The sequence below is a fragment of the Lissotriton vulgaris genome, chromosome 4_1 (assembly GCF_964263255.1).
Source record: "Lissotriton vulgaris chromosome 4_1, aLisVul1.2, whole genome shotgun sequence".
Taxonomy (NCBI): Eukaryota; Metazoa; Chordata; class Amphibia; order Caudata; family Salamandridae; genus Lissotriton; species Lissotriton vulgaris.
The window spans coordinates 1,592,199,475-1,592,222,039 of record NC_141691.1 but is presented as its reverse complement, the minus strand read 5'-3'; the positions used below and the strand labels follow the sequence as shown (position 1 = coordinate 1,592,222,039).

The window sequence follows — 22,565 nt, the reverse complement described above, 5'->3', positions numbered from 1 at the left end:
AATATCCCTCTCTCGTTCCAAAGAAACGTGGAGCGAATCATCGTGAACACGGTGGCGGATATGGACCGCTGGAGACAGCTCCCTTTAACACTCCTGGGCAGGGCGGCCATGTATAAAATGGTTGTACTACCGAAATTTCTATATGCCCTCCAAAATGAGTACTATCCGCTACCAACAGCGGTCTTCACCAAGATCCATGCAGACTTGAGATCTTTCCTCTGGCTCGGCAAACAGGCGAGGGTGGCCCTGACCACACTACAAAGGCACCAGTACAGCGGGGGAATCTCGCTTCCCAATTTGCAAGCCTACTATTGGGCGGAACACCTGACTCCAATCAATGATTGGCTCCATGCGGCGGCAGATCACCCGACATATTCCCTAGAAAGAGCTAAGCTGGCGCCTAGAAACATACTGCGGTATCTCTATGGGGATGCGAGGGGAGCTCGCCTTCTCCCTGCTACATCCATAACGCTAAGGGCCTGGACGAAAGCTACAAAACGCTTGGGGTGGGAACAGAAACCTACGCGGCAGACACCACTGTGGCATTGTCGCTGGCTACATGAGTTACATAAACTACGCGGATTCCAGAGATGGGACGACATTGGCATTTCCACCATTGGGGATGTAATAGCCAAGGGGGAACTAAAGTTGTTCAGGGCTCTCCAAACGGAGTTCGGGTTACACTCCACGCAACACTTTAAATATGTCCAGCTGCGCCATGCCTGGAAGGCCCAGAATATCTCGCTGCTTGATATTCCTGAGTATGCACCACTGGAGGGGAGGCTGCTCCAGGAGCACATGGTTGGACAGGCGGTGTCCCTCACATACAAAACACTGACAAACCATATGTTGGGTGACTTAACAAAACTTAGACATGTGTGGGAGGCGGAGGTAGGGGAGATGGAGGACCTGAACTGGGAGATAGTCTTGACACACCCCCGGGAAGTGGCCATCAAGTCCAGGCTGCGGCTGATCCAATTTAACTTTCTTCACAGAACATACTTTGACAGGGTACGTCTATACAAAATGGGGAGAATAGAGGAACCAAGATGCCTTAGATGCCGGCAGGAGGAGGGGGACTTCTTTCATACTGTGTGGACCTGCACTGTAATACAGAAGTACTGGTCGCAGATCTTTCGGGAACTTGAAGAGATCCTCGGGGCCCCCATCCCTATAGACCCCAAGCTGGCGCTGCTTGGTATGACGACCGAGGTGGACCTGACCCGCCCACTACTCATTTTCTTGGTCCTGGCATTGGTAGTTGCCAAGCGAGATATTGCAAAACATTGGGGAGCGGCAGAACCCCCGGACCTAGAGGAGTGGAGGAGAGGTTTAGACTTGTATATGGCAGCGGAAAGGGTCACATACAAGGCGAGAGGTTGTCCCCGAAAATTTAGGAAAGTCTGGTCTAAATGGAGAAACTATCATGGATTAGATGGGGGGTTATAGTGGGATGTGAGAGAGTGGAGGGGTTGCGTCACAGCTTTTGACCTGTTGGGATGTAGGAGGGACTGAATAGACATGCTTTCGACCGCACGAGGAATAGAAGGTCACTGGTTACAGCAGGCTCTGAACAAATGTATGTACCTGGCCGATGGTGGGAGGGAGGAAGGAAGGGAAGGTATGCGAAAATGATACGTTTAGATAATCTACTTGTATACTGCTGAATCCTAACTTGAGTTTTTCAATGTTTGACCACCATGGGGCGAGGGAGGGGGGTGGGAGGGGGAATGTTTCAATACTTACAAAAAAAAAGAAAAAGAAAAAAGCAGAAACTTGGGAAGCCTAAGACTGATCATGGTTGGCAATCATGGGTGAAACTACTACACCGACAACCCACGCCACCCGACCTCCGGGTTGTGGGCTGAATGGCCGTGTATCTTTCAGGGTGCGAGGTAACAACAGCTGATGTACACAGAAATTCGCAGACAGATTGTATACTGACCCCTTGTGTATCTGCAATAAAAAAAAAAAATAAAAAAAAAAGAAATTACAATGAAGGATGTGCAGAGAGAAGTCATAAGGTTAGGAACACAGATGACAAAATGTTTTCTTTAACCAATATGTAACTGCTAAGTAACCCATTATTTGACCTTTGGAAAAAAGCATTGTACATTTTGGTATATAAGTGGCTGCCTTAAAGCAACAAATTGAGACCAGCTGTTTGCCTGTGTGGAGATAGCTACCCTCCCTGCCGCAACAGTATGAAGCTAAAAGTTAAAGTAACTTAAAAATCAAGAAAAAAGACCAGACTCCTCTAGGCCATGACATGAGGAGTTTTGTTTCTTTTTCTTGTTTTTAAGTTACCCCGCAACAGGCAGCCACCAAGTCAAACATTCCTAATGCTTGCGCCCTACACCCAAGGTGGGTGCAGTTGGCCTCTTCGGTAAGTGCAGTCGATGTAAAGTTATAGTATGATCCCACACAAGCTTTTCTTCAATTTGAAAGACATGCTGCTCCAACTACCTTGTCCATTGAGGCTGGGGGGAGCCCGCCTTCAACACCCAGTTGTTGAGATATTGGAAGACTGGAACCCCTGATATGTGCATATGAGCTGCGACCACGCCATCACTTTCGTAAACACCCGAGGGGCGCTGGTAAGGCCACAGGGGAGCAGGGTAAACTGAAAATGCTGGTGGCCTACCCTGAACAGCAGGTAACCAAACTGATCCAGCTTCTTATATTCCCTGTCCGGTGGTGTGGTAGGGAATGCACTTTTGGACGCTGAGGCTTGGACTACCAAGCTCTGAGGGGAGGGGTGTTGGGAGAGGAAAGTGGGGTTGCCCTGGCCGAGCGGTGGCGTCGGGCAACTATCCTATCCACAGGAGCCCCTGTGGTGGGCCTGGACCAGGTGCCCAAAAGGATGTCCCTGAGGGCTTCATTAAATGGCAGCAGGGGCTCAGAAGAGCTCGCTGCCGGCTTAAGCACCTCTGTCAGGAGGTTAGTCCTGACTGCAACAGTAGGTAGCTCAAGGTGTAGGGTCTCGACTGCCCTACGCAACACCACTGCATAAGACGCTCCCTCCTCCGTAGCCACGGAAGGAGGAGTCAACATGCCAAGGTCTGGTGAGGTGTCCAGACCACTGGCATCCCCCAGCTCCTCTCTCCAGTCCAGATTGTATTCTAGCTGGGCAATGAGAAGGTCCTCAGACCCCTCACAGTCTTCCTCACCCTCCTCTGGTTGCCAAACAGGCTGAAAATGGCAAGGGTGGAATGCAGGCATAAAAATACCCATCAGTGCCGGATCCGACGTCAGTTCGGCTCCGTTTCCACATCGGGTTGGAAGCCTCATGTGGAGACAAACATGAATATTCAGGAAATGCATAATGTCAGCAATCCTAGAAGAGATGATACTTGGCAAGCAGTAAAACGTCTTTTCAAAAGATATGCCCTTCACATGGAGAGAAGAAAGCCTATCCTCCGAAAGAAACATTTGTGCCTTTTGGGTGCCCAGAGCCATCTGCAGAAAATAGATGAACAGTGCTAGAATAAGCATGGTTGACCTGAAGACCCAGCATTGCAGGAACTTCACTGTAGAATGGAAGTGAAGTTAAGGAGGAGGCTTTGATAAGCAACTCACTTAAAAGCATGAAAACAAAAACCTTGCCTCTCCTTCGATGATGTGCTTCGATTGCCATACCTTTCCAGAGGGTCCTCTGTGCCAAATGGAGGCCCTTGGTAATGGTCATTGATCAGGACAAACCTCAGGAAATGTTATGTTATGTTATGTTAATAACTTTTATTTGGCGCACAGCTGCCCCAGCGAAGGGGCGTCCTGGCGCCTGATCAAATACCACAACATAACAGGTCAGAGCTGAAAGCAAAAGAATCAATTAACAGAGGCGAACAGGTGAGTTTTGATGGCGCGTCTGAAAAGAGTGAGGCTATTTAGGGCACGAATGTGTACAGGAAGGGAATTCCAAAGATCAGCCGCCAGAATACGAAAATAGCGTCCTCTCATCCTACTCAGTCTGAACCTAGGCTTAATCGCCAGATGGTGAGATTCAGACCTGAGGGACCGCGTGGGGACATACGGAGAAATAAGGCCCGCAAGGGCGGGAGGAGAGGAAATGTCAATGCTTTCGACCTATCAGAATGTAGAAATAAGCCTACTGTTAGTTTACAGAACATATCAATTCCCATTGATGAAGCAAGGGTAACATTGAGCTTTTTTACTTATCTGATCCATTGGTTTTCCATTTTCAAGTCAGGAATGGCTACAAATTCCTGTTTCAGTCCATTTGTTGAAACCTTTTGAACTTTGTTCTGTTGGAATTGAGACATCTTCTTTAGAAAAATGCACCCATCTGCCTATTGTGGGTTTTTTGCCACTCCTGAAGATGGTTAAAGACTCTTATCTTTACTGGAATCACCAATGTAAGATGAGGAAGAGAGACATTACTGTTTGTCTTCTCATGGTGGAATGCTTCAAGATGCAAAAGTCTGCTTTTGCTAGTCCTTGAGAGAAGTTCGAGTCAGACTACAGATGACTGCGTGACCCCTAAAGAACCCGACCTTTCTTGGCAGCATTATTTAACAAGCTAATTCGACCGCATATGACTCCAACCGGCTGTGGGAGTCAAATATCTGAGCCACTGCCCACATTTAAGACACCAATCTGCTGGTGGAGATCTTCAACTCTCTGAGTGTTTTATTTTCACAATAAGAATTCGACCAGATGGCAAATGCCTCCTTTTTTTAATTGATCAGCTTTATTACTTTGGATACCTTTACTGGATCCCCACAACGTCCTGACTTTTTGATCTTTTATTAGGATCACAGCTTTGCGTTAACTTCACTGATTGGATCACAGCTTTCCTTTAACTGCATTAATTGGATTATTGGCTACGTGGCTGTCCACCCCGGCTCTTTACAGTCCTGAAGAAGACTTGTTTTTGACGCACATCACTCTGCACTGTTTCTAGGGTCGAAACGTCGAAGTTATTGTCATACAAGTGCATACAGTGTGCTTGACATTAACCTAAAATCACCATTGGTTCTTGCATTAATGTTAAAAAGAGATTCAGAGAACAGGACAGGATTTCTGAATTGTATTTATCTATGCCACCAATGTATGTCATGTACATGGTGGACCACTGATTTCACTTGTCACCACATGTCACCACATATCACTTCTTCACAACAGACACCTTTGTATTGCCGCAATACATCTGTGCTTGTGACAACCATACTTATATTCGTTATCTTTTTGAAATAACAAAAGAGTAAATCAACTCTGTTTTTGTCAATTCTTCTTCTCCTGGCGTGTTCTTATCTCAAAATTGTTTTTCATTCATTGATAACAAATTCAGATGCATCGCTGTTTTTGTATTTAATACATAAATCACAGCAATTCTGTTACCCAACGGAACCAACTCTTTTCTACATCACAAATACCCAGGTTCTGAGGGACATAGGGTCCCCCCATTAACTCTAATGGTTGCTAGTACATTGTATTACCCAACAGAACCAACTGTTTTCTATATCACTAATACCCAGGTTCTGAGGGACACAGGGTCGCCCCATTAACTCTAATGGTTGCTAGTACTTGAGCCACTGAGCAGCTTGAATCATCTCTTAGTACAGACAACTCTGGGAACTAAACTGAAGCTTCTGATTCTCTTTGCTTTTCTCAAACACAACTGTTGGTGGATGACAGCCTCTGATTTCATATTGTGCATCTTGTCGTTAATGTCGATGCCAAACAGTAGGTTTTCAGAAAATGACAGGTGGAAGATGCATTGTTGTGGCTTGTCTATCAAACCTGCTAAGACAAACTGTGCATGATAAGACTATGGCAGTACCGATGAGCAGCAAGCTTTTGCTGAAATAGCAGCTGCACTTATTGCTTGTTGAGAAGATGAAACCTTTAGTAAGCATCTCCTGGAAATCAGCTTGTCTGTCTCTTGAGAAGTATTTGAAAAAATGATCATATCTGCCTAGTACTAGCAGCCTTCATAGACAATGAAGGAGTCCTGCCAATGTTTCTCACTGCTGAAACCAGCTACTTTTGTTGTCTGGAAGACTGTGGAAAAAGGAGCTGTATGATAAGATTTATTAGCTGCTGACCAGCACAGAATCAGGTTCCGGATCCGCCATGCACAAGAGGTTGTCCTGAACGGTCAGTCTATTTTCTGGAGGTGTGATTAAGCCACTTTTGCTGGGGAAAAGACCCTAGCGGATACAAAATAGGACAGAGATCTTCGTTGATGGATTAGGCATTGGGATGCTTACTTACACTGCACATCTCACCAAGACTTCATAAAGGTTGAGAATACTGTCACCTGGTGATATCCTTCAAAGCCATGCATCTGATACTAAAAAGAGAATTCTCTTGCTCATGGAACAAAATGAACAGAAAGATGCTATAGGTCTGGGAATGCACCTGGAGTTCGCACACCTCTCAAAAACATCTTTATTAATGAGGTGGACAGAAGAGATCACCCATGGTGAGCAAGTCGTCCTCCGTGGTGAAGGGCTATGTGGACGAAATGCAAATACTGGAACTGCTGAAACTGGAACAGTCATTTGAAGCGTTGATGAGGCTGGAATCTAAGGAGGAGTTGAGCCATATGTGGTAGGGGCTCAATAGTCGGATAGAATTTTTAGATGAGTGGGAAGATTGAGGAGCTGGTCAACTGGAAATATTTAATACTGGAGGATTAACCTCCCTAGCAGGAGACCAAGCCTTTGAATACTCCGAAGCTCTCCTTAACTTCAGTTCTCTGATCAAGGAGGATGAAGTGCCAAAGATCAATGCCCCGGGTTTTAACTTTCACTCTCTCTTTCTTCGATGTCAGAGATTCCTTTGATATTGAATGTCAGGGTTGCTTCAGGTTGAGTCAAATTTCAAAAGCAAGATAGACCACGATGGCTGGCAGGTACTTGCAGTCCCAGCTCTTGATGCCACACACTGAGTCATAAAATTCATCAATTTCAACCAGAAGCTGTTCTCCTGGTCTCACTGAGATCATTTTATGGATGGATCTCCTGCTGGAAGTGTTCTCAAAAACGCTTAGTTGATAACTGAGGTAGACTTTGTAGTTTCTCCACAGTCACCAAACTGCCCAGGTTAAGATTCAGAACACCTTCTGTTCTCCTGCAGCCTATAAATGTGAATATTGTCTCTGCTTTTTGTCCTTAAAAATGTCTAAAGGTAGGGGTACTGCATGGACAAAAAGTTAGGGATACTGGCACGAACAATGAGTATAAGGTAAACACCATGAGGTAGACATCATGTGGGTCCTTTTCTCTTTTTTCCTACCAGTTTAAGAACATGTACAAAATGAGAAGGCATTTTGATAACAACAACACTCCAACAAAAAGATGTCAAGTGAAAGCTAATGTTCCAAGAATTAGAAGAGGTTTGTGGAGCAAAAATGCTAAAAAGTACTCTGGGATCCCGTTACCAGAAGCAGAAGAAAATAACTGGAACAGCTGCTACTGACAAAGTATGATAATATACTGGTGGGGTGTGCTTCTTTAAAAGAGTGGAGTCTGTTGTCCAGCTTTTGGCTAGAGCTACAGAACCATTAGTTTTTCTCACTTAAACAAAACAAAAAAGATGTCCTTGTTTCTTTTGTTAAGCTAGAGGCACTTTTAAAGTACAAGTGGCTTTTTTAAGAGGCAATCAATGTTTGGCCAATGTAGCATAAAAAGAAACTATCTACATTATCTATTTATTATTAAAAATTCTAATCTTATAACAAAAAGTTTGAATCAATTTAGTTTATAAAACATGCTCCCAGTATCCTGTGATTCAGGGGCACCTCAGTCCTTATGATTATCAATGGAGGTTCACAGAAAGGAAAACTAATTTTAACAACATATTAAGTTTCCCTGAGGCATCTGAAAGGCAGCATGCTGTCATATAAAAATTATCAAAATAAATCAATGTTATCATCTTGACTTGGAACACATTTAAGCCACTCACTTCATTAACAATTGATTGAATATTTCCATAACTATAACGTCAGCCTTAGCATCTCTTCTCACTGGCTGCTGTGCCAGTAACCCACAACTAGACAACAAATGACGGACCCAATAATTAGTCCAGTCTGCACATTTCCAGGAACGCTGCAATAGCATACATAACACTTTGCTATGGCACTATTATAGCTTCCCTGAATTTACTGATTTTCCACACTAGGTCTGCTTTTACTGTGGTGTGATTTGGAATGCATAAATTTGCAAACCCACATAGGCCATCACCTTCACTGCAACTCCATATTTGAGAGTATTTTCTCCAAAAGGCCACTGACTTTCTTTTACCATCTGCTTTACATTTTCTAACCACACCAGATCATATTTTGCTGTTCTTTCTTTAGTCAAAACCTCAAAAGCAAAGCGATAATTGCGACTATATAAGGTGACAGAAAGCTTGAACACAACAGTATGACAACTATCGCCCATTTCCAGGCACTCTTCTTGTAGACTTGTGATTCTGTCCCAGCACTTCATCTTTCTGTGCTGTTCGTGAGTACGTTCAATGTTTTTTTTCTACCTCAAAATTAAAAATATTTTCTTTATCATTCTTTTATGATAAAGTTGGGACTGAATGTGGTAGATATTTAATTACACTTTGTTATTTATAGCAGATATTAACATTTGCGTGTACACCTTCCAGACATTTGACAGACCCATGTCACCCATATAGAACTAGTTCCCCTGACTGTACTATCGCTGTGCAATTCTGAGCTGTCGCTTCTGCTCCTTCCCCTGTTCACTGCTCAATATACACGATCTAGACCAAACACTGCACTAGAACCATGTGTGAGTGAGTCTCACACATGCAGGGAGTACACATGTCTGGCGGGGTGACAACATAGACCTTTAACAGACATTGTGGTGCCAGTATCTTCTCCATGTTGTCATGGTTGATCGCTGCTATGGTATGGGGTTACCCTGTGTTCCTCAGAACCTGGGCTTTAAACACTATATCACACGAAATGGTTCTGTTGGATTCACTTACAATGTATGAAAAGGAAAATATTGAGGTGCTCTTTGATAAGTGTAAAAGTGCTCGTGCAGTGCTGAAATTGCTGTATGAAACATAAACAAGACACATTTGTGAGCAAAAACCTCATACCAGATTGCAGCTTTTCATGATTAAAAGCAAGGTTTCAAGTATTTGATTCATCAATAAGGTTACAGGAATTCAAATCTTTGTTATTGCCATATCTATTCAAGATCCCAAATTTGAGGAAACTTTCAGTTTTGTGCCTAATAATTTCTTTAGGTACTTAATGGTGTTGGGGGTGGATACAGCTTTATAATACATAAAACAAACAGACTAAAGAGATAGCTGATCTCAAACGAGAAATACTTGATGATGATACTTTGATCCACTAGAAAGAAGTCCTTGGGAAACTTGATAAGACAGTACAGTAACTTAGAACTGTCACCTAGCACATGAAACATGACAAACTAACTATGGATATTTAATCTTTTGAGAAAAAGTGACTTATCCTTACCTCCAGGAGGTATCACCAAGACAAGTTTGTTTCACCGATAGAGGAAAACGCTTGCCTTGTAAATGTATTACTTTTTCAGAATCATCCATATCCACTAACACAGAAATACACCCATACAAGACTTTAAGGATTTTCATCAGGGAACTTTTTAGGGGACAACAGATGGAGACAGACCCAGGGCATTGGCCAGGACTGGAGTCAGAACGGAGGTAAGAGACAGCAAGCAGAGAGATCTTACCCAAAGAAATCCCATGGGGAAATCTTAATGAGACGCCAATAGTACAGGTGGTAGGTCTGCAACCACACCAATGACAAGTCAGCCTTGTGTTCGACTTATTGAACCATGTCCTTACAGAAGGAGAGCTTAGTGTCCTGCCTAAGAGTCTGTCAATTGTTCCCACTAGTATACCAAATGTATTCAATATTAAGATAGCACTTCACCAATATTTTAGAAAAATCAGCTGAAACATTATTTTAAATAGGTCCTGTACAAATTTAAGAACGATGTCACAGGCCTCAGACCTCCCTCAACTTTCACTCCACCAGCACATTACAAGCCCCACAGAATCCTTGCATTTGAACAGGTTGTCCTCAGGGATGTGGCCATTTCCTTAATAAAAGAGTTTATGTCAAGCACAATATTAGCTGTTCAGTGAATAACAGTCTGATCTAACTCGAGAAAAATGAGAAAATCATAATAAAACCAGAAGATAAGGGATGTGCAATAGTGGTCCAGAATATTGAAGATTATAAAAAGAGATCTTGTCAAAATTAAACGTGGAGAAACATTATGCCAATTTGAGAGGAGATCTTACTCCTAATATTTGTAATTTGATCAAGAATGTGACCAGAAAAGGGCTTAGAGAGGGTTACCTGAGCAATCATGAGTTTGAATGCCTAAACAAAAAACATTCCAGAATTCTCACAAAAATACAAAAAAGCTTGGACAAACCCCCTGACCGCCCCATTGTATTTTGGCTGTGGTTCCATCTTAGAACTACTAAGTGATTACAATGTCATATCTATTAAGCCTTTAGTACACAACACCTGCGCCTATGTTCGTAACACTATGGATATCATCAAATAGATTGAGGGCCATCAGTTTAGAGCAGGTGCCCAGTTATTATTCACCTTGGACATATCCTCCCAACACACAAATTATTCGCCAACAAGCCGCCCTAGATGTTGTTAGGGTGGTACTTGATTCCAAGATCAGCCCATGTAGGTACCCGCTGGTTTCCTGGCGCTACTTTGAGTAAGAACTTTTTCATCTTTCAGAAGGAGTATTGTTTTCAGTAAAAAGGTACTGAGATGGAGGTCGGGTTCGCACCCAACCTGGCTAACATTTTTATAGACAAGTATTAACATTCTTTCACATACCCATGTTCCAATCCTTTCAGAGATATCACACTCTGGAAAAGGTATAAAGATTACATTCTGATTACATTGGTAGGAGACGAAAATAGGCTCAATTTATTTCTGGAATGGCTCAATAAACGATACCCCGATATCCAATTCACCTGATCACATAGTGATAGGGAGACCAATTGTCTTGATATTACCATCAAAACAACAGAAAGGGCACTATAAACTACCCTCTTTCGAAAATCCACGAAGCGTAACACTCCCTTGAGGTACTCATGCCAACACCCAAGAAGCTTCCGGGACAACCTTCCATATGGTCAATTTTTAAGGATCAAGTGTAATTGTTTCCACAGGGTTGATTATTTTTCAGAGTCCGATATACTAATCACAAAGCTACTTGAACGTGGATACCCCAAGGATCTATTAAAAAGAGCTAGAAAGAGGGCCTGGTATTTTCTTGGAGAATACTGACTGGTGCCCAAATCCAACAATAGCACCAACTGTGACGACAGACTCACACGTGTTACTACCTTCTGTTCACTTAGTAATGAAATCAAAAAGGCTATTAACAAAAACTTGGGGTCTGATCCAGGATGAAATTGATATTGATATTGATGATAAACCCTAATTTGCATTCAAAAGACAGAAAAATATACGGGACCATGTTGTCACAGCCCTGCCACCCTCACCAATGCATATCAATTTATGAGACTATGGCAATTTTCCCCCGAATTATGGTCATCACAGATTGGAGGATGTAAAGCCTGTGACCTTACCGTAGAACTTAAAGATTTCAAACATGGTAAAAAAAAAAGGTTCAGTCTTCAAGATCACACACATTGTAACAGCACTGATATGCTACACATCATTGAATGTCACTGTAACCTGGTTTATGTGGGTCACACAAAACAGAAGGTTAAAACCAGGATTTTATAACACCTTAGACGCATCAGATGCAAAACTCTGGGTACTCCCCTAGTTGATCATTACTCTAACACTAACCATAAAGCTGAAGAGCTTAAATGGTTTGTACTTTAAAAGATTTTCAAGAATCCCAGAGGCGGGGACACTGCTGCAATACTTAATTTGAGAGAATGTAAATAGATATATCTTTTGAGCACTGTACAAAACGTTCTTAATGAAGTTGCGGAACCCAACTGACAAGTAGCCTCTTTTAACAGTGGATAGATATGTATAATATGTCATTGATTACATTGTTTGTAGTTCCTCGCTATTCTGAAATCACTTCATTCACCTTGTGTTGCCATTTTCTGTCAGGTCTCTTTGTGATGTGAGCAGCCATTCTTTCATTAGATTATTCAGAATGGAGAACTATGTATAATAAACTCATTGGTTACATTATCTATGGCATAACTTTATTCATTTAAGAGCAGTCTTGTATTCAATTATCCAATTCATTGCCAGTCCCTTTATGATATATGTGGTCCACAGACAATGTTTCCAAGCTGTGCTCATTACCTCATATGATTGTTTAAATTTGGGACGTTTCTTTGGGGAAATTGTGCTCCCCGTTTGCTCTTGACAACACATTATCTGTAGTATAAAAAGCTTCCAAGTTTTTCTACCTTGGACTCTTTTCAGCTTCAAATACATTAATTTACCCAGATGCATTTGCCAAAACAATTTTATTTTCTGGTGCCTTGTTTTTGTGAGCCTGCACCATTTGTGAGCAATGTTTTCACAAATAGCACGTTGGCACTGGCCAGCATGAGAGGGTGCTTTCTACCTCTTGTCACAGCGTGCATATGTGGTGTGCATCTCATCCTTTGGCCTAAAATGCTAATCAGCGTCTGCCATCTTGGAAGGATGCCATCTGCTTTTCGCTCTCCACATGCACACATGCGTGCAGGGGTGGCTGACCTTTAGTCTGACAGATCATGCATGCATGTGCAATGTCGGAAAAGGCCATAGAGAAGTTATTTTCACAGTAAAAGTACGAGGCAGTGTATGTACTGTTTTTCTTATTCTTTATCTTTTTCTTTATAGTTCAGTAGCTTCTCTTTTTTCTTTTATTATAGTTTTCAGTTCGAGGCGACTTTTAAAGAATTATCCTGGATTGATTTTGCACAGCTCTTGGTCAGTGCACAAACTTATGCATCAGTCAATTCGGTTTATTTTCTTTGCTGAAACATTTTCTGAAAGTGATTTTCCTCTACCTATAGGTTTGCCCCGAAGTGGGAGCACTGGGTATTTAATGATATTTCATTCATTGGCTTTCTCCAAAAAAGACTTGACGAGCCTTCCCTATTTTTGCAACTTGCCTCGACTCACATCGTTTGTAGGCCTGTGATTATGACACATTTGATTTATTTCAATACTTTTTCATGAACTAATAATAGCTATATGTCAACTATTCTGCCAATCCTCTATACGACTTGGTAAGTCCTGCCTTTTTCTCCCATTTATTGGGGTATTTGTGTTCATGTATACACATACGAGACTGATCATGGTTTATTTAATATGCAGGTGTTTCTTTCAGTTGTCCTGAAGAAGATCCCCCTTCCCCCTTGTTGCACAACTGAATCGCTTCCCCAGCAGGTTGAAACATCGGTGAATCTATCTTTCCTGCCTGTATCAAAAGGAATAAGTTGGGCTAACACAGTCCTTGGAAATCCAACAGACTTGTCCTAGTTGTAGTGACCCTATGAACTATGTGCTTTGGCCAGGCTTTCATATAGAATGATTGCGAAGGTTTTTCATGGATTTCTCTTGCTTATCTTTTATACACTTATTTTTGCACTGCACAAGCACTTTTACACGCATCATGGAGCACCTCAGCAGAAATCATTGTTAACTTTATTGGTGCAATGTTTCAAAAATTGTCATCTATGACCTTACACTCCTGTATGTTTCTGAAATATGTTATTTTTCATGCATTGTAAGTAAATATGACAGAACAAATTCATGTGAAACCGTTATGGCTGATTGAGCACGTCCTCACGCCCCAGTTTGGCGCCTCAATTATTTTTTGTGGTTGTTGCAGCTATTGCTATAATTTTCTCCCTCAGTTTCATGTGATTTTTCAGTCTAAGGGGTTTGTTGCTTTTCTACTGGTTTTTCCAAGTAAAATAAAACATAATACTAACCTAGGGGCTTTTAAAAGAAACATTAGTATCATTAGCATAGAAAACCAATACCTTTTATTTAAATCGAAGTACTCGGTGTGTTTTTCTTTCTAGATCAAAGACAACTACTAATAACAGTAGTGTACCATGTTAAATATGTTTTGGCTCTTTTATTACGCACATTGGCAAGACGTGATAAAAAGTGTGTGTGTAAATTCAGCACCACGTGATACCAAATTAACCATCACTTGAATTTGCTCACATTTTGACATTTGAGTAATTCAGGGGTCGTAATCTCATTAGACCGAGGGGTTCAGCATTTCAAATTTTGATATTTATGGTCATCTGTACACGAAGTGAAATGTAGTAATGAGTGATCATAGCAGCATATCTCAAGGAGCATTCGGAAGGTTGTACTTTCTAAGAAACAGGGGAGGAGTATTGTACTGAGATGTACCCAAGTTTAAGCACAAACATATTCTGCTGCACAGTGCAGAAACGCCATGTCTAACTAACTCTAAAATGAAGAATTCCAAATTTACCCTCATTCAGAAATGTTTAAATAATGTGTAATTCGGACAAAGAAAACAAATACGGTGTGCATTTCTCCAATCTCTAAGTGACACCAGCAGTGTACTGCAGTGACCACAGTTGAAGTTACACATGTATCAAAATCACAGTATTGTTGAGGGCAGTTTGGCAACAAAAGTTATTGTAAAATTCTGATTGTGAAACTTCATGACAATGAAAATACAGGTATGCACTGTTTTCCCCGCCCATCCTCAACTTACTCAATTTCTGGATGAACGCTGGCCAGCAACTACTGGTACATATACTTTGTGAGCGACTTCTGACCATGAAAATCAAGTATGGACTTCAGAACAAGACAAAAAAAACAACACAAGCACAGGTACAAACGATTGTGCGGGGCAGCCAGGTTGACAATTTAATGAAATTGCAAAAATGTACCTCCTCTTCCTTCCTTTTCTTCTTGTTCTGCTCTTCTTCGAATTCTCTTAACATTTTAGCTCTCTGCTCAGCTAATCGTTTTTCCTCTCTTTCCTCTTCTAGTCTAATCTTTTCTCGCTCCTCTTCTTCTTTACGCCTCTTTTCCTCAATCTGTAAAATAAATACATCAATTTACAATGACTTGTTTTACATTGTGGGAGGCTGCATGTATGTTTTTCCATTTCACGTTTAGGTGCACACGAGAACTGCACACTTTCCCAACGGCCCATGGCTACAGAGGCTGTAAAACCAGTACCTACAAGTCACAGTAATTCTATTGTAGATGGCAATCTAAAAACAAGCACTGACAAAACTTCCTGGATTTGAACATTGACGCCAGACCTACCTGGGTAGCCAAGTAAGTGGTTGGTAGAGGTGTGGTATAGGAATTCTTGATAGTTATTGTAGTTGTGCTAGTGCTGGTGGTGTTGAAGATACAGGTGGTGGCATTAATGGTGGTAGTAATACAGATATCGGTGGTGGTAGTGGAACTGGAGCAATGGTGATGGTGGTGATGGTCGGAGTGGTAGTATCGGAGGTGGGGGTGTAAATAGTGTGGTATTGGTAGTGACATTGATGCTGACCTTGGTAGTACTGGGGGGGATTATTGGTGGAGGGCAGTAGGGACTTTGGTGCTGGAAAAATTGGTGGTATTAGTAGTATTTTGGCATTTATGGTGTGTTATTGGCTGTGGTTGTGTGGTGGGGATGAAATTGGCCTTATTCGCAGCATTGGTGTTAGTATCAATTATATTGATTACAGTGGTATTGTGGTGCAGAATTGAGGTTCTTATGTGTCCACATATCAAAATGTTTGTACACACACAACCCTCATATTTACTTATTTATCACATAATGCCTGCTTGAACCCTCAGATGGCCATCTGTTGTGGTAGAAGGCAATTGTGAGTTCAGGCTAACATTCGATTTATGACATAAGAATTCAAAAATGCATGCTGCAGGAACAAAATGTATTTTTTATACAATGAGTGTATAAAACAAATAATTGAATGTGACAAAGTGTGATGGCTTTGGGTACTTCTTAGGTATAAATAGCCCTGCATGCATTTCCAATTCAAGCACTCTCTTGGAAGCAGAATGATTCACCAAATAACCAATAGCATGACAGTGAGTGAGAAATTCTCCCCTGAGCAGCGCCTTACAATGTAGGTCTCAATCCAGTGGCTAAAAGACACTGATACAATTAAGCCAAGTTTTAGGCATCTGATCCAAGACTCATTAGGAGAATCTGGCAGCGCTCCCATTTCATCTTTGTGAGAACCCTGGGTATCAGCGGAGTGGGGGAAAAGCGTAAGCATAGATCCCTGACCAACGCATCAAAAGAGCATTCCCTCGAGAGTTCAGGAGAGGGAACCTGCTTGCGAAGAACTGGCATTTTGAGTTTAACTGTGTCGCAAATATATTTAGCATTGGTTCCCCTAGACTGCAAATATCTCGTCCAGCTGTGTTTGCTCCAGCTCCCACTCGTGACAGCTGTTGTTCGTTCTGCTCAAGGTTTCCACCAAGGTATTTCGAAGGCCTGGGACATGTTCTGCTGTGAGCGAAATGCGATGGAGCGTTAACCGGTTACACAACTCCTGCGCATCTTGAGACAGGGTCAGGGATTTTGTACCTCCTTGCTTGTTTATATAAAACATGCTTGTGGTGTTGTCCGTGCGGATCAACACTGACGATCCCTGTATGCGAGGAAGGAAAGCTCGAAGAGATAAGAAAATGGCCTTGAGCTCCAGCCTGTTTATTTTAATCTGCCGTTGGTCAAAGGACCATCTTCCCTGTACCTGTAGGTCCTGTAAGTGTCCTTCCCATCCTTCCATAGAAGCATCCGTTGGGACCACTAAATCCAGTATGACTGGGAGTAAAGACTGGCCTTGGGTGAGATGAGAAGTCGGAGTCCACCACTTGAGGGCTTCCTTCATTCGAGAAGTGATCTTGATTACATTGTTGAAAGAGCCTGAGGGTTGAACCCATTGAATATGTAATTCCTCTTGAAGAGGTCTCATGTGCAATTGAGTTAGAGGTACAAGATCTATTGCGGAAGAGAGCATTCCCAGTAGAGATTTGAACATTCCCCCTGAAACACACTTTTTTTCTGTGTAGTTTGAGTGCCAAAGCTCTTAACCTGTTTTTTTTCCTCAGAGAAAAAACTTTGTTTTTGATGGTGTCCAGCCTTGCTTCCAGAAATGTCATTATCCGATTTGGGTAAGTTGAAGATTTTTGAAAGTTGACCGAGAGACCCAGTTTGTGGAAAAGCGAGAGGCAATCGTTTGTTGCTGTCTCCACTAAGCGAGAAGATGGTGCCTTTAGCAGCCAGTCGTCGGAGCCAGGAATTTTGTAAACGTCCGTGGAGCCGATTTGAAGCCAAATGGAAGAACTCGGAATTGATTGTGGGTACCAGCCACTGTGAACCTCAGGAACTTCCTGTGCTGTGGATGAATAGGGACATGGAAATATACATCCTCGAGATCCAATGAAGTCATGTAATCGCCCTTGTTGAGGCGAGGAAGGATGTCTGAAAGAGTAACCATCCTGAATGTTTGGTTCTTTAGATATTTGTTCAATTTTCTGAGGTCTAGGATAGGCCTCAACTCGCCTGCCTTTTTGAGAATGAGAAAGAAGCGTAAGTAGAAACCTTTCCTCTTTTGGGAAAAAGTGACCTTTTCTATTGCCCCTTTCTGAAGCATGACACATGCTTCTTTTCTCAGCAAGTGAATGTGAGGGGTGTGCGATCCCCTGGGAGGAGTATTGGGCGGTTTTTGGATGAACTCCAGTGTGTGGCCATAAGAAACGAGATCCAGGACCCACTTGTCTGAAGTGATGGTTCTCCATTGATCGATATGCTTGGAAATCGTCGCACCATTTTCGGGGGAAGAAAGCCGCCCTTACAGAGACTGCCGCATTGAAGAGAACTTTTTTCCAATGGAATCCAGGAGTCTGCCTTCCTTCAAGTTCAAGTTCAAGTTCAAGGATTTATATAGCGCACTACTCACCCAGAGGGTCTCAAGGCGCTTGGGGAGGGGGTTCATTATTTATCGAATAGCGCCTTTGCGCTGCTTGAGATATCACTGAGTCAGGTTTAGGGTGACTTGTAGGACACGCTGGAGAGCCCTCCGGTGCACTACATTTTTAATCTAACCTGGGAAGCACAGGACCTACAGAAGCTGGTGCTTTCATGACTTTTATCCCTTCTTGCCAAACATGGTCAATGATGGGTATTGACCTGACCTTTTCCGGTCTTTAAAATCATACAGGAAACAATCCAACTGATGGACCACAGTTGGAAAATGAAATCGGTTAGCAGCTCTGTCCATAATATTATGGAATCCTCCGATATCCTCAGGAGGCGAATCCGAAGGATGATGAGGCGGTGGTGAAGGAGTTTGCACTATGTAATCATCCCACTCATCCGCTGGCGGAGAGGGGTCTGGTAGCTCACCTTCTTCCTGTTCCTCTTCAGACGTAGTAGGGTCGTCTCTGGGAGGATGAGGAGTAATGGGAACTGGTGGTATTACCGGAGTGGCCGGAGGTTGAGGTAATATGAATTTTTATGGTCAATTGTGTCCCCTAACGTAGACCCCAACGGCTCCATGTACGTGCTTCAGGTACATGTATGTTCCCTCCACTTCCAGCTATGAAGACGCAAATACATTTGCGTCCAACGTTAACATGTCCTCTTTCAGATCCACCATGAATGGGTCGGATATTCAGTTCCTAAGTGTGCCTTGCCAACGTCTTTACATGGTACACTTTCATGTTTTCCTAGCTCTGGTGAGTTAGGCCCTGATTCCTGCCATCGAGCCCTTTCTGCCTTCTGTTTCTGAAAGCTGCAGTCTGCTGCTTCCTGACCCTTGCCTTACTCCCTGTGCGGCGAGCGGTGCCTGGCTCAACCTGCTTGCCTGCCAAGACTGTATTCAGCCTTCAAGTTATCTGCTCCGCTCCTCGAAAATACATTCCTGTCTAGTGATTTAGGAAAACATCTCCCCAGCTGCAGAGCAAAGGGCCCGGCCTTCCTGTCTCCGTGCAAGTAATTCATAGCTCCTGTTACCATGGTAGGCCCATGGCCCCCTTGCTTTACACGTAGTCGCATATGCACGCACTAGCAGTCAGTATAGAATAGCATCTGCCCGAGAGACCTTTCCTTCTAGATAATACAGTTCCTCAAACACAAGATATTAGATATGATTTGGGATTAGGTTGTTCTGACACCCCAGACTTCTGTCTCCTCATGTAGGGCTAAATGTCAAGTCCCCTTCACCCTCCAGTTTCACGTCACTCACACGTCATGCTGCTGCGCGCGCATCTCTGCCATGTATTTCTGCTGACACTGCAGGATTCTTCTATGGATCCACCCACCTGTGATACGTTTCATATGACGTTGTCTAGCACACACCTCCGTGTACGCCCTCATGCACGCCTTCTGTTACGTACATGTGTTCTTATCTCGTTTCTCTCAGCTGTTACGCCTTCTGCATTCATCACCACTATATGCATTGACTATATATATGATATTCTGTTAATAAAGCATTGTACATGTCCATGTCCATTCCCTTCGTGAACCCTTGTGGTGATGGAACATGATACCTGGTTCGAACCAATTCCTTTTTAAGGAATAAAACCTTCATAAACTCAGATGCCACGGACTCTGCCTCTTATTTTTGACTGAGTTATTCTTATTGAACTTTACCGCATAAATTAAGTATAGGTAATTTAAATTTACCACATAATTGGCGCCCGAACAGGAACCCCTCCCCCACCTTACGCGCCGGCTGTGCGTTGCAGGCCTAGTCCCCTGCCACAGCCGGACGGACAACTACGCGTACCCGCAGGATTTCCTGTATCTCCCTCAGGCCAACGGAGGTGACTGAGGCTGCGATCGACACCCAGACGAGGCGGTGAGGAGTGCGGAGGATCCCGACCAGAGCCTAGCTGAGAGAGCAAGGTCCGAGGTATTCAGAGGCCCACCAGTTCCGAAGTTCCGAAGTACCTACGTCACGAATCGAGTCCAGTCCAGTCCAGTCCGGTCCAGTCCAGTGTCGAGTTTCCGAGGCCTTCCGTTCCGTGCTTCCCGGTGAGTACCGTTGCTGGGGACGCATCTAGACGGGTGCATTAGTTTGTGTCCGGTCAAGATGGGTTTGGGTACGCAGACCCGGTCTGCACTGTTTAGCGGTGTATCTGTACTGTTTAGCAGTATATCCAGTATGCAGGTAGCTAGTTTTATTCTAGTTATTGTTGTCCGTTTTCGAAATGTTTTTATGTGTTTTGATGTCGTGGTATGAGTGATTGTTTGATTTTCATTACTGTGTTTATTGTATTAGTGGTGTCCAAATACGAGTAAGTATCAAGTACCAGTATCACGGCTCAACATGCCGCTGTTTTCTAAACTGAAACAGATAGGAACTAGAAAAGGGATACTCGAGGAAGCTGTTCCCATCCCACCCAGGGACACTCCAGGGTACTTTATGTACCACAAACACGGCTTAGATGCTGTATTATTTCTCGACTTATGGGTGGACTACACCAAAGATCTAGCAGAGAATCAGAGATGGCCCGTTACAGGGACATGGGATGCCGAGTGCATCATGAGAGTAGAAGAAGCATTATGGAAAAAGAAAGCCAGACAGTCACAGAAAGATGCCATTGAATTATGGCGTAAAGAATCGCACAGACTGACAGAGAAAGCACTCAGAAAAGCAGAGAGAAGTAAAGAGGATTCCGAAAAAGCCAAAGAAAAAGAACTACTAGAAGAAGGAGAACGAGTTAGGATAGAACAACACGATAGACGTAGTAATGCTATTATGACAGGATTGTATCCAGTCCTGGCCGAGGGCCTGCCCAAGGCGACCCCGGAAGTACCGAAAGATCAGCCCCCTCCATTGGTTCCGACTAAATTACGTCACAAGACCGCAGCAGAGATTTTCCTTTCTTCCTACTTAGACGATGTAGCTCCCGAATATATCAATGTTCCGCCTGCACGCATACCACCCGCTGATCGTCATCCCCCTGACCGTCATCCCCAACGACAGGACACTCCTCCACCACTTCCTGCAAACCCCATTAACCCTATTAATCTGCTTAATCCTTTTGGGCCTGACACGGCCCTACCGACGGATCATGCTCAAGCCTCCGCTTCAGGAGGTGCATCAGGAGGTTTCCAGACCCCGCCACCAGTACATCGATTAAATACTAAAGAACTAGCAATGCAACGTACTCCAAGACCGATTAGCAATAAAAAGGCGAAAGAACTTATCACATACTGTAGATATGACCCCATACCAGGCAAAGATGGTTGCATGTTATTAGCCCCAATACGTATAAGACGTGCTGCAGACTTTTTAGTTCTGTTTCCAGGAATAAAAGCTAATCTAGACAGGATATATCATTTTGTTCAGACGGGGGAGGGTCCGGAATGTATTCAGGAGGCCATGGCGCATCAGAAAGTAGACATTCAGAGCCTACTATTAAGATTCTTCATAAACTGTTTCATAAGAGAACGAGACCGGCCTGGTGTAAATGAAGAAGAGATGAAGGTACTAACTGCATGGAGTCAGAATATTTCAGACGGAAAACATGATAAACAAAGTTGTATAGAGAGCATGTACAGAAAAATTCGTAAAGAAGTAGTAGTATTCCATGCAAAAGCGAAAGCTGAAAGGGAAGCAGAATCAGATGCAAATAAATCCTCAGAGGATGAGCCAGAGACAGAGACAGAAGATAGAGGAACGATAGCATATGTAGGAAGGGGTAGATCCTTGAATAAACTGATACGTCCAGAAAGCAAGAGACTTTTTCACTCTGCTATGTCAAATCCGAAGACTCCTGAACATCTATTTCAGGCTACTGATAAAATACTTCAAGAACGAATGGGGTACCATGTACTCGACTCCATGGATGAGCAAGAATTAGCCAGGTCAGCAGTACAATGGGCTGACAATTCTGATAAATATAGTGATGACGCATTAGTGCAGACCTTTTTGAATCTTTCCCCAGACGAACAGCGACTAGCTAGTATGTACATGATACAACACCTCCTAATATTGTATAAGAGCCAACATTCTGATCCAGGTCCCTTACCTGATGTATTAATAGAACTACTCATGAATAAATGGAGGGGCCTGGGTACCGACTTAATTAAAGTAATTTTAGAACATCGACACAGATATAGTACTTTCCTGAATCCACAGTTTGTCTCAGCTCCACCCCCAGAAAGAAAAATGTTTTACATAGACAGACAAAATCCCTTGCGAGAAGTGCATCCAGTCAGGAATGATGATAATACCTTTAGACGTGTGTTTGTGTACACGCCCATAACAAAAATGGAACTATTGGAAATGAAGAAATTAGTGCCCAGTCACGATAAAGACCCTGCAGGTTTCCACCGTGAAATAAAAGACATGTTACTCATGGGTGATTATACCTATCCCGACATCATGAAAATATTGAAAGTATTATTGCCTGTCGGTATTTACGAGAAACTCAAAGAAAAAGAATGGGAGGTGGGAGAGCAAAAGATTGATTGGGCTGCATTAGAGAACGAAGAAAATACTAGAACCCCAGGCCTAGGGCTTGGGGACAAAACTAAAGCATTACCAGGATTGTTAGTACAAGTATTACCACGTTT

At 43.0% G+C, this 22,565-nt stretch overlaps 1 protein-coding gene across 6 annotated transcripts in view; it reads right to left on the bottom strand.

The window, feature by feature from the left end:
* Positions 1-22,565, bottom strand: part of CSPP1 (centrosome and spindle pole associated protein 1) — a 1,363,238-nt gene that overhangs the window by 499,420 nt on the left and 841,253 nt on the right. For all 6 annotated transcript variants that reach the window (XM_086965839.1, XM_086965840.1, XM_086965843.1 and 3 more), the window contains one exon: positions 14,893-15,042. In XM_086965839.1, the coding sequence (XP_086821965.1) occupies positions 14,893-15,042 (150 nt within the window). The remainder of the gene's footprint in view (positions 1-14,892; positions 15,043-22,565) is intronic.